General features: G+C 40.9%; 1 protein-coding gene across 3 annotated transcripts in view; it reads left to right on the top strand.

Annotated features, from left to right (window-relative positions):
* The window catches only part of nkain2 (sodium/potassium transporting ATPase interacting 2), a 168182-nt gene that overhangs the window by 141465 nt on the left and 14075 nt on the right, over positions 1 to 12642 (top strand). For all 3 annotated transcript variants that reach the window (XM_031800878.1, XM_020455546.2, XM_031800879.1), the window contains exon 5: positions 11234 to 11294. In XM_031800878.1, coding sequence (XP_031656738.1) covers positions 11234 to 11294 — 61 coding nt within the window. The remainder of the gene's footprint in view (positions 1 to 11233; positions 11295 to 12642) is intronic.

Raw genomic sequence — 12642 nt, 5'->3', positions numbered from 1 at the left:
TCTGTGTGTCTCTTCATTCTCCACTCTCTGTGAGATGGGCTTGTTGTTGTGGCTGAATGAGTAACGGTGTGGGCCTGTGTTGAGTGACAGGGGAGCTGATATTGTCGGGATCTCTGAAGTGTCTGAGCATCTCATCTGATAAGCCAGAGAGCGAGAGCGAGAGCGAGATCAACGGCGAGGGAGGGCGAAAGCAGCGCCTATTTTTCAAATGTCAGAAACGACATGGGACGCCGCTTGATGAGACCCTGTGAGCTGCGAGCAGTGTTTCATTCAGCTGCTTTAATTGCGGGAGCCTTTTGCTCCCAACACCGACGACGTCCCATATCACAGAGCTGGAGATGATCAGTCTCCCTCCACACCACTGAGGTGATTGTTACCAGTGGACAAAAAAGGCGAGCTAGCACTGCACTGACGCTGCAGGGGCTGGGGGCTAGGGCTGGGGCTGTCATTTGAATTAATGGTGGCTTCAACCCCCACACACCCCCCCCCACACACACACACATACACAGATAAGACGACAGTGTCTGAAATGCGTAGAAACGCTGGTCTTAAAGACCTCAAATGCCATCCAATTTTTCAATCTCAAAGTTTTGTCCGTGGTACAGCGTTGTAGTGACACACTGACACTGTGTTAGTAGCAGCCTACAGCCTCGGTCACGACACAACATTGTCAGAGTAATAAGAAATAGCTGTCTATCATTGTGACATGTAGGATACACTGTAGAGACGTTCAGCTCAGCCGCATATGTCTTGACAAGGGGCAGATTAATTGTAAGCTCTCCTCTGTCACAATAGGTATATATTGTGTTTGGCTAAAGAGCAAACAGCCTCAGTGTATGAAAAATGGCGATGACGGTGTGCTGACACATGTTCTTAATGTGTTGAATTATGTTGAGATATTCAGCTAGTGTTAAGAAGGCGTTTGACCCTGCCTCTGTCACACACTTCCTGTGTTATCCCTCCAGTGCCTAACACAAGTCCTGCTCTCTCTTCAATCTCCTCTCTTCCCACCATGTTGATCTTTCAATCCCGTTGTCTATCACAGCGTTTGTCAGGAGAGCACCTTTCACTTCAATCCGTTATGCCTCGTCAGGGAAAGAAAATATCTCTGACGTGCTATAAAATGGCCATTACTCACTCCGTGAGGGCTTTGGGAGGTCACAAAACCAATTATCAGGAAGTCACAGAGGCCGTACACCAAGTGACTTATGACCTCCCAATTTTTCACCATGACCCTCATATTTAGGAGAAAATCTATAAATAAAACATCTATAAATCAAATCTATCAACCTTCACATGGGTGCATCAGACTTTACCATTAGAATTATACCGATAGTCAGGCGTATATTGAGCATCTCCGACTACCTTGCAAAGAATTTGTTTGCGTTCCCCTCTTTGCATAGAGGTCAAAACTACCATCAGCTTTACCATCTTCCGATATTAGCTGGCTTGCCATTAATTTGGAGAGTTGACGCTTAGAATACAAAGCAAGCATCTACTCAAGGCTATCAGGGCTCAGTACATTACAAAGGCTAGTTCGGCTCGGTATTCAAACAGTATTTTGGCCTAGATCAATGGGGAGATGTCTGAATGCATTATAGTAAACAAAGAGCAATTATGCTCCTAGCTCAGAGTTGGCTTTTACAGCAAGCAATCAATCCCTGGACAATGGATATGGGAGCTAAGGGCCACATAATGAATGATTATCAAGTGAAGGAAAGTATCTCTGCAAAGCCAATAAGGTTAGCCAATAAGACCAGAACCAATTAAGCAGAGTTGTCTATGTTGAGATGCTTTGCCTGCGGTAAAACACATTAGCTAACCCACCTTGGGTCACTTCCATCAATTTAATACTGTAGTCGTGTGTGGGTATGAGTGGAAGCAGCATCAATATAGATAGAAGGATATGGAATGTACCTTTAATGGTCTACTTGAGACCCATACCTGTAACCCTGACCGGTGACAATGAGAACAAATAGTCCTTTCCTGTGTGGGTAGTGTTACCAAGCAGTGCAAACCCAGTAAAGGTCATTCCCCCTTAACCTTCTGTCAGTCAACATGCGTGCAACATCCATGTCACGTAACCAGCCTATTGAACAGAGTCGAAGGGTTCTCGTTTCAATCTTGACTCTTTGTCAACAGGAGTGCACAGCGAATAGAAATATGCGATAATGGAAGCGATTTCTCAATTCAATCCTATCTGGCCATGGCATGTTAGCCTGGCTGGTGGGACTTTAAACATGTCTCTCTCTGAGGTATAAAGGAAATGGGAAACTGTAAGAGGGAAATAATGGGCAAACACTTCACAAGCATCTCTGTGTGTTTGAGGAGAGAGGAGAGTGAGAGGGAAGCACCGCCCATGTGTTTATTGTGCTGTAACATTGCTATGTCAAAAAGTGACTCATTCTCCTCTATGGTTAAGTGCCTTCTCAATTGTGAAAGTGGAAAATTGGGTCTGATGAATGTCGTTGAAGAATCACAGTATCCTCACTGGAAAAGAAGACTTCTGTCTCATTTCTGATCATTTGGTACCACTGGGACAATGCAACAGCTATCCTGGAGTAAAAGAGCTCTCTCAGTACAATGCATTGATTTATCTCTTTGGATTCCCTAGAAATATCAGGGTAGCCATACAGGGCATATAATATTGTTAAAGATCATTATCAATGATTTCTTTAGGGAATGACTTAATAAATGTGACCTTTCAGCAGAGTTGATGTGTTTAAACCACCTACTCTTTCAACATTCAGTGATTCTGCTAAATGTGCATATTTCATAATTACATTACCAGGTTTGGGCAAGAGATTCAGACTAATGTCGAATAATCCTTCATATTCATGTATTTTTTATCTAGCGGCTTAAAATTGATTGCCTGTTGCTTAGTCATTTTACTTTCATTTGCATTATGCTAGTTTTCCAAAGCTTCGCATTTGGCTTATGATTTGTCTGGGGTACAGGGCAAAATACATTTTCTGCCACATAGAGCCATGTGTACTTACCGTCGGGCTTCTTTGAGAGTAAAAATGTGAATATTTTCGGGCTTCCGGAACATTTGCACTGTGACAGAATGATCGGGTTTGGTGGAATCTCTCCTTACTTTGTGAAATATCTTCTTACTTCAAATATGTCATGTTTCAATTTCTCAAAACTCTTTCAGGCCAGTTTCTTTTCTATTCATCCTGTCATCTTCTTTCTGGAAAACTGCGGCCAATGATTCAAGACGTTAACTCGTTTGAGAGCATGAATGATTCAGCAAGAAAATGTGTCTAATTTATTATTGGAGAGGTTTGACATTTTTAGCATCCTCATTTGAATTTTCACTTTTTCAATTACAAGTATTTGATTATTGAAACCACTCGTATTGATTACAAAATGTATTTCTAATCACACAAAGGAGCGTGTCTGTTCCCAAATGGCACCCTATTCCCTATAGTCCATTACTTTTGATCAGGGGCTGGTCAAAAGTAGTGCACTATATATGGAATAGGATGCTCTCCTCCTTCATTATGTACAATGATTTACACTACAGCCTATAGTATATAAATCTTTCCTTTGACCATTTTTCCTCCTCTCCTCTTACAAAATGATGCCCACCAGCCGAAGACTCAATAGAGAAGTCAATGAGCTTGGCCCTTGGCCATGATTAAGGAAGTAAACGGTTAATTTAGCTACCTAACAAGACCAATGCCTATGTGGAACTCACACAGCACAAGCTCAGGAGGTCTTTGCTGTGGAGCCTCTCCTTCTTCTGTAGGGAGACTAATTCAGACGAAGAGCCCAGTAGGTCGCCCAAGGAGGATTAGAATGAAGAGAACTCAATTGCTTTCTGCTCTAAGGTTGGAAGATTATTGAAGACACAGAGGTTTATTTTAATTACACCCAAAGAATGGGCCCAGCTCACAGCTGAAAGTCTGAAAGTTCTGTCTACATTAAATGGAACCTAATGAATTCTTCAATATCTTATTTTTTAAGGATTCAAAAATTCACTGTCAAACAATGATACACTGATGTATCAGTATATAAGAAGTTACACTAGGAGACATTCACTCGGGAATGCACTATTGAATGTAGTCTTACATTAGAATAACAGTAGCATTACTGGGTTATTTTTTAAATTTAACTAGGCAAGTCAGTTAAGAACAAACTCTTATTTACAACGACAGCCTACCGGGAACAGTGGATTAACTGCCTTGTTCAGGGGCAGGAGGACAGATTTTTATCTTGTCAGCTCGGGGATTTGATTCAGCAACCTTTCGGGTTACTGGCCCAACGCTCTAACCACTAGGCTACCTGCCGCCCATTTCTTACTGCATACTGTGCAGATTAAACTGTCTTTGATGGTTGTGAATGTGTGAGGGGTAATGCTTTGCCATCATTGAATTATCATGAATCCTGAATACATTGCTCAGGGCCCATTTTCCAAATGTTCTCCAGTCTTTTTTTCTTCTCGGTATGGGGTTAAATACTAGGGAAACATTTCAGCGAGGCTTTCACAAGTCCTCAACCTGCTTGTGCAGTATTACCCACAGTGTATGCAGTACCTCATTTAGAGTGATGCATCAGCTTGCCATCCACAGCATCTACCCCCAACCGCTCTGATATGTGGCCAACAGAAAGCACCATTTTATAGGAACTGCTGAAATGCCATTTGGCTTTATTGTGATGAGTAATAAAACACACATTGAACCTTTAGCGTACTCTGTAAATGCCCCAAAATATATACAATCAGCATTTCCCTGAGCCAGTTCTGGTTTTACAAGAGTCTGTATGCCAGCAGTTGTCCTATTTAAAAGGTTTAATGGAGTCAATGTACTTAGATGTTTGCCCTTGATGTGTTGTAGCTTGCTTCCATTTGCGGGGGATGCAACCCCAGTAAAAAGCTAAGGTTCCACTGAAAGTCTGTTTGCTGGTGCAAGCTGTGAGATGTGGCTGCAAATAACCAGTTGTTGGCATGGTACGCAGCTCTGCCCCGTCTATAAACGCTAAGGAGCAAAGTCACCCGCAGCGAGCCAAGGAACACAGGAGGATGGGGTCAAGGACATGTGAATTACCTTTTGCACAAAGTGAGCCGCTCACAGTTTGAAATGGGAGTCTACACTGAGACAGAAATAGGTTGAGTGATGCCACATCAGCAACTGAAAATGGATTAAACTACAGGATTGTGCCCACTTTTTATGAGGAAATAGGTTAGCTGGGAAATGTCCTCCACATCAATAATTGTATGAAGGACCTTTGAAGTTATATTTTCCCTGCCGATCTCTAACATGGTTGGGTGAAGTAAAATATTTGATTATAATACTATAGATAGTCAAATGTGAGGTGTTGGAAGTAAGATGCAGGGGTAGGTGAAAAGCCAAGATCCAGGATTTCAACACATGCATTAGCATGCTCACATTTGTAGACTTTGTATAGCAATGGAAGCTGCTGAGGGGAGGAAAGAATTGTTGGAAAAATTGTCCAACACTTGTTTACAGAAAATGTTACTTTTTAATTAAAAAATTTACAGACAAAAATGTATTGTGTCATGCACAAAGTAGATGTCCTACCCGACTTGCCAAAACTATAGTTTGTTAAACCTCTTTGGGCTGAGATCCCGCTAACGGGATCGATATGATGACAGCCAGTGAAAGTACAGGGCGCCAAATTCAAAACAACCGAAATCCCATAATTAAAATTCTTCAAACATACAAGTATTTTACACCATTTTAAATAAACACTTCTTGTTAATCCCACCACAGTGTCCGATTTCAAAAAGGCTTTACGACGAAAACAAACCAAACGATTATGTTAGGTGAGTGCCTAGTCACAGAAAAACACAGCCATTTTTCCAGCCAAAGACAGGAGTCACAAAAAGCAGAAATAGAGATAAATTAATCACTAACCTTTGATGATCTTCAACAGATGACACTCATAGGACTTCATGTTACACAATACATGTATGTTTTGTTCGATAAAGTTCATATTTATATAAAGAAACTCAGTATACATTGGCACGTTATGTCCAGTAGTTCCAAAACATCCTGTGATTTTGCAGAGAGCCACATCAATTTACAGAAATACTCATAATAAACATTGTTAAAAGACACAACTATTATGCATGGAATTATAGATACATTTCTCCTAAATGCAACCACTCTGTCAGATTTCAAAAAAGCTTTACCGAAAAAGCACACCATGCAATAATCTGAGTACAGCACTCAGAGACCAAAACAACCCAAACAGATATCCGCCATGTTGTGTAGTCAACAGAAGTCAGAAATAGCATTATAAATATTCACTTACATTGAATGATCTTCATCAGAATGCACTCCCAGGAATCCCAGTTCCACAATAAATGTTTGATTTGTTCGATAATGTCCATCATTTATGTCCAAATACCTCCTTTTTGTTCACGCGTTTAGCCCAGTAATCCAAAGTCATAAAGTTCCGTTACAGTCCGTATAAACATGTCAAACGATGTATAGAATCAATTATTAGGATGATTTTAACATAAATCTTCAATAATGTTCCTTTGTCTGTAGAATTGCAATGGAACTCAAGCTAACTATCATGTGAATGCGTGTGGTCAGCTCATGCCTCTCTGGCAGACCTCTGACACATTCCCCTCTCATTTGCCCCCACTTCATAGTAGAAGCATCAAACAAGGTTCTAAAGACTGTTGACATCTAGTGGAAGCCTTAGGGAGTGCAATATGACCCCATAGACACTGTGTATTCGATAGGCCAAGAGTTGAAAAACTACAAACCTCAGATTTCCCACTTCCTTGTTGGATTTTTCTCAGGTTTTTGCCTGCCATATGAGTTCTGTTATACTCACACACATCATTCAAACAGTTTTAGAAACTTTAGAGTGTTGTCTATCCAAATCTACTAATACTATGCATATATTAGCAACTGGGCCTGAGTAGCAGACAGTTTACTCTGGGCCCCTTATTCATCCAAGCTACTCAATACTGCCCCCAGCCATAACAAGTTAACAAGAAATTTGTGGAGTGGTTGAAAAACAAGTTTTAATGACTCCAACCTAAGTGTATGTAAACTTCCGAATTCAACTGTGTACACAACTGTATACATACATTTTTTCCAACAATTGTTTACAGACAGATTATTTAACTTATAATTCACTGTATCACAATTCCAGTGGGTCAGAAGTTTACATACACTAAGTTGACTGTGCCTTTAAACAGCTTGGAAAATTCCCAAAAATGATGTCATGGTGTTAGAAGCTTCTGATAGGCTAAAATCAAAAGAAATCAGCCAAGACCTCAGAAAAGAATTTGTAGACATCCACAAGTCTGGTTCAGCCTTGGGAGCAACTTCCAAATGCCTGAACGTACCATGTTCATCTGTACAAACAATAGTACGCAAGTACAAACACCATGGGACCACGCAGCCGTCATACCGCTCAGGAAGGAGACGCGTTCTGTCTCCTAGAGATGAACATACTTTGGTGCGAAAAGTGCAAATCAACCCAGAACAACAGCAAAAATACCTTGTGAAGATGCTGGAGGAAACCGGTACAAAAGTATCTATATCCACAGTAAAATGAGTCCTATATCGACATAACCTGAAAGGCCGCTCAGCAAGGAAGAAGCCACTGCTCCAAAACCGTCATAAAAAAGCCAGACTACGGTTTGCAATTGCACATAGGGACAAAGATCGAACTATTTGGAGAAATGTCCTCTGGTCTGATGAAACAAAAATGGAACTGTTTGGCCATAATGACCATCGTTATGTTTGGAGGAAAAGGGGGTAGGCTTGCAAGCCAAAGAACACCATCCCAACCGTGAAGCACGGGGTTGTGGGGGTGCTTTGTTGCAGGAGGGACTGGTGCACTTCACAAAATAAATGGCATCATGAGGTAGGCAAATTATGTGGATATATTGAAGCAAGTTCTCAAGACATCAGTCAGGAAGTTAAAGCTTGGTCGCAAATTGGACTTTCAAATGGACAACGACCCCAAGCATACTTCCAAAGTTGTGGCAAAATGGCTTAAGGACAACAAAGTCAAGGTATTAGAGTGGCCATCACAAAGCCCTGACCTCAATCCCATAGAAAATTTGTGGGCAGAATTTGCTTGCGTGTGCGAGCAAGGAGGCCTACAAACCTGACTCAGTTACACCAGCTCTGTCAGGAGGAATGGGCCAAAATTCACTCAATTTATTATGGGAAGCTTGTGGAAGGCTCCCCGAAACGTTTGACCCACATTGAACAATTTAAAGGCAATGCTACTAAATACGAATTGAGTGTACTGACCTACTGGGAATGTGACTAAATAAATCAAAGCTGAAATAATCATTCTCTCTACTATTATTCTGACATTTCACATTCTTAAAATACAGTGGTGATCCTAACTGACCTAAGACAGGGAACTTTTACTAGGATTAAATGTCAGAATTGTGAAAAACTGAGTTGAAATAGATTTGCCTAAGGTGTATGTAAACTTCCTACTTCAACTGTAGATTGATGCTTCTTATTGTGCATGTTATAAACAACATTTTTTTATGATTAAAGATTGTACTATGATTAAAGATTGTACGATAATCGTTACAAATAATCTGAAAATCAGTCTGAAATTGAATATTTCACCTGTTGTTCATGTCCATATAGCCTAGGACAATATGGTAAAGTACTGTTATTCCTTATTCCTTTTTAATAAAAAATTTCACTCGCTTTTCTGGGGGGAAAATACGTTAAACAGTGAATCAATTTTGTCTGGCCTTATCTAGTTTCCAAAATGCAATAGCCGTCGTATGAATTTGATTTCTAACAACCAATATGAAACCCTTTTTTTTCAGTCAAAATATTTCTAATGCTGGAGAATGTTTCTAGTAAATTTCTCCGTGACTGAATTGGTGCATTCAGAATGAATGGAACCGTTTTGAAACCACTCTCCTATTACAGTACATTGCATTGTCATGCCAGTTGGATTTCACAAGTGCTGCACATAGTTTGAAAGTGTCCTCTGCCTCAACACTCCTTGACCTTTGAGCAGTAATGTGCATGTGATCCATGCATGCAACAGCACCCTCCAACTATAATAAGGCCAACATGCGATCGCTATCGCACCCGTGCAAAACATGCCACTCATTCAGTGTCGTGGCTATCAGCTGCACAACATAGGAGACTATTCACTTATAAGGCTCCTGATTCAATCAGCCTTTGAACAGTAATGCAATCAGTCATATTCAAAGTCAACTGGACAAAGCTGCTTTTTTGAAAGTGATGGTTATGAAGCTATGTAGTAGAGACGTGTGTCTGACTCCCACCCAGACAATAGAGAATGGCGGTGTTGTGTGTCTGTGTTTATTCTGAGGAGACGCGGCTTCATAATACTTGCGGTGAGATCAATCATGCTCCCAGACTTATTCTCAATTATTAATGGTTTCCTCAGTAACTCTGCATGTATTATTCAGATGTATAGAATCTAATTTTAACCTACCATCGGGAGTCATCGTCACAGTGGTATTTCCTACGGAGTAGAATGGTTTGTGTATAAAGGAGCCTTTATCATAGGAATACCCTTCTCTATTTACAGGAGACAAATTAGGTTTACACCCTGTGACACGGTTCAAAATGAGATGCCATTGGGTAATCAGAGGAGCTTTGTGTGTGTGTGTGTGTGTGTGTGTGTGTGTGTGTGTGTGTGTGTGTGTGTGTGTGTGTGTGTGTGTGTGTGTGTGTGTGTGTGTGTGTGTGTGTGTGTGTGTGTGTGTGTGTGTGTGTGTGTGTGTGTGTGTGTGTGTGTGTGTGTGTGTTTGTGTCTTGTGTTTCTGTCTGATAATAACGCCCATGCGACAAACAAAAAACAGCTCCTTTGTCTCACCTTCTCAGTGCTCCTAATGGGTAAAGTGTGCAGTGTATTGTGTGAGTGGTGGGGCCCGGATCGTGTGTGGCATGTGTCCTTCACATCAGGGCACAGTATTATGCAAATGGCCCAGTCTGGAGATGTATTGCATCTGTGTGAGTGTTGGCCTGTGCTCCCAGCCAGCTACAGAGACAGAGCAGGGGGAGAGGGGGAGGAAGGGAGCGCCACATTATTTAGAGTAAATGAGGGCAAGACCTTGAAATATTCCTGGAATTTTAAATCTGTGGTTGCTCAGATTTATAACTGTGTCTGTTTATCGGGCAAGGCGGGGTAGAAATGAAATACAAAATAGCTTATTATGTCTTTATGCATTTTAGTTCAATGATCTGATTAAATGATAAACACAGATTATAAAGAAAGCCATGTTGGCTAAACTCTCCATCATGGTAGGGGCCACTATGATGAATCTCAATGTACACACTGCTGGTTGCATGCCAGCATGACCCTTAGACTCCAGACAGCGCCTGAATATGAGCACACCCATTATCCACATGGGTATCTATAGTGCTGTCTCGTGCATGGCCTCCTGTCTAACTGAATCCTCTGTTACATTGAGAATGTCCATTCCTCTCCACTTACACGCTGACCTCAACCTGACCCCCAGCATCTGTATCACACAATCCAATCAGAGGCCTCCAATTCCTGGTCTATGAAATTACAGGCCTAAGGAAGAGCGGGGAAAGAAAGTAATATGGTTGTGTTGTTCTGAGGTGTGTTAGTGCCAAGAGCAGGGATATCTACTATACTACTGTGTTGTACTTTGGCTAAGCCTTCAATGACATTTCCTATGTTCGCCTGGCTTTCTATTGTTAAACTTAATCCACTTAATCATTATATTAGGTGACTCATTTTAAACACAGACTTATTAAGAACCGCCAAGCCCACATGATTAGCCCCCGACCATTTAAAAAAAAAAAATGTTTGTGGAATGTCTCTTAATAAACTATGTTTTTCCATTGGCGATGCAGGGTTTCTTTTTTTCTCTCTTTTTCCGTTGTCGTCTCTCTTCCTCTCTATGTGACCCGTTTCCTAGAGCAGAGTGATGCATTATATGTTGTACTAACACCTGTTCCCTCAACACAGATAGCGTTAGATGGTATTAGATTAGATGCTAACACCTGTTTCCTCAGCACAGAATGTTTTCCACTTGGAGATGCTCTTCTGATCTCTATCTTGTTCCCATTTTGTATCACTGGTGTCTCATCTTTTCCCACCAATATTATTTTGTAGCTCTCTGCAGCTCTTGAAGGCAAAAATCTATGTTTCCTCCACTGATTGTGCTATTCTAATTAGTCTCTTTCTCACTGTGAAATGTCACAACTCACAACTGCAGACTAACTTAACTTTCTTCATTTCTCTTTTGCAGCTTGTTGGGTTCATCTATGCCTGTTATGTGGTGAAGCTCATCTCAGAAGAGGAAGACAGCTGTGAGTATTGCCTTTCAACGAATATTGTAGATCTAGGAGAAATATACCCGATTCCTACGGTCACACATTTAAAGGCGATTATCATTTCCCTTATCATGATGACTCAGTGCCATCTCACCTCATGTGCCTCAGTTGCCCCGTTCACGTCATGTCGGAAACTCAGAGTTAAATCTCAAATGAACACAAGTTATTTGTGTATTGTTTGATTCTGATAATTCCCAAGTGGGAAACTCGGGTGTCATGTTTCTACAAAGAGTATCAAGTCGCAAATTTCAGAGTTTCCGACATGACATGAATGTGGCAAGTGAAATGCACACCTTTGATTCATAAGCTTTACCTGACCAATCACATAACTCCAGTTACTGATGTTTTGCTACGACAGTACTAATGAGCCATTTTCCTGGACTCGCTCCATGATATAATATATAAGTAGTTATTTTACGTCCAGGTAAATATATACAGTATGTCTGGCTCAAGGCTGACCTCCCTGTATTCCTGCATTGACAGAGTACTTCATTTACTCTAATAACCCAGCATTGGCATGGACATTACTCTTCTGGTAGGATCTTTAGATTTAGCCAAGTTTTAATGCTCCAGCAAACCTTTACATTTAAAAGTCCAATTGCCTTGCTCCAAGATGCATGAATTATTTCCTTTGGCCACTGCCTCTTTTTCACAAGATTAGAAAGCAAAACATATATCGGGACAGGAATGACTTTTTGTGTTATCGTCATTTAGAAATGAATATTGATTGCGCCAAGACATGTGGTAGTTCTCCTTGTTACCCGTCTTGATTTGGAAACATAGTATGTGCTGGGAAGAATGCATTTGCCAACCACCCCGGCATCCTAGATCAATACCATTTAGTTTTTAGCAATCTCTCTTGCATTCTCTCCATTTGCAACATTTGTAACCAAGCAGCAGCCATAAAGAGAAAGAAGGAACGAGAGGGGATAGAGAGCGAGAAAGAGAGAGGGGGGGTCAGAGGGGGGGGGGGGGTCACATGAGGCGATTGTACATGTTTGCACACTGTACATGCCTTCTCTATCGTTTTAGAACATTTTTGACTTACACTACCGTTCAAAATGTTGGGGTCAGTTAGAAATGTCCTTGTTTTTGAAATAAAAGCAGATTTGTTTGTCCATTAAAATAACGTCAAATTGATCAGAAATACAGTGTAGACATTGTTAATGTTGTAAATGACTATTGTAGCTGGAAATTGCCATTTTTGTATGGAATATCTACATAGGATCAAAATGGCCAGAAACAAAGAACTTTCTTCTGAAACTCGTCAGTCTATTCTTGTTCTGAGAAATGAAGGCTATTCCATGCGAAAAATTGCCAAGAA

Source organism: Oncorhynchus kisutch, linkage group LG21 (assembly GCF_002021735.2).
Source record: "Oncorhynchus kisutch isolate 150728-3 linkage group LG21, Okis_V2, whole genome shotgun sequence".
Classification (NCBI taxonomy): Eukaryota; Metazoa; Chordata; class Actinopteri; order Salmoniformes; family Salmonidae; genus Oncorhynchus; species Oncorhynchus kisutch.
Note: the sequence above shows the minus strand (reverse complement) of the source record. Positions and strands in the feature narration are given on the sequence as shown.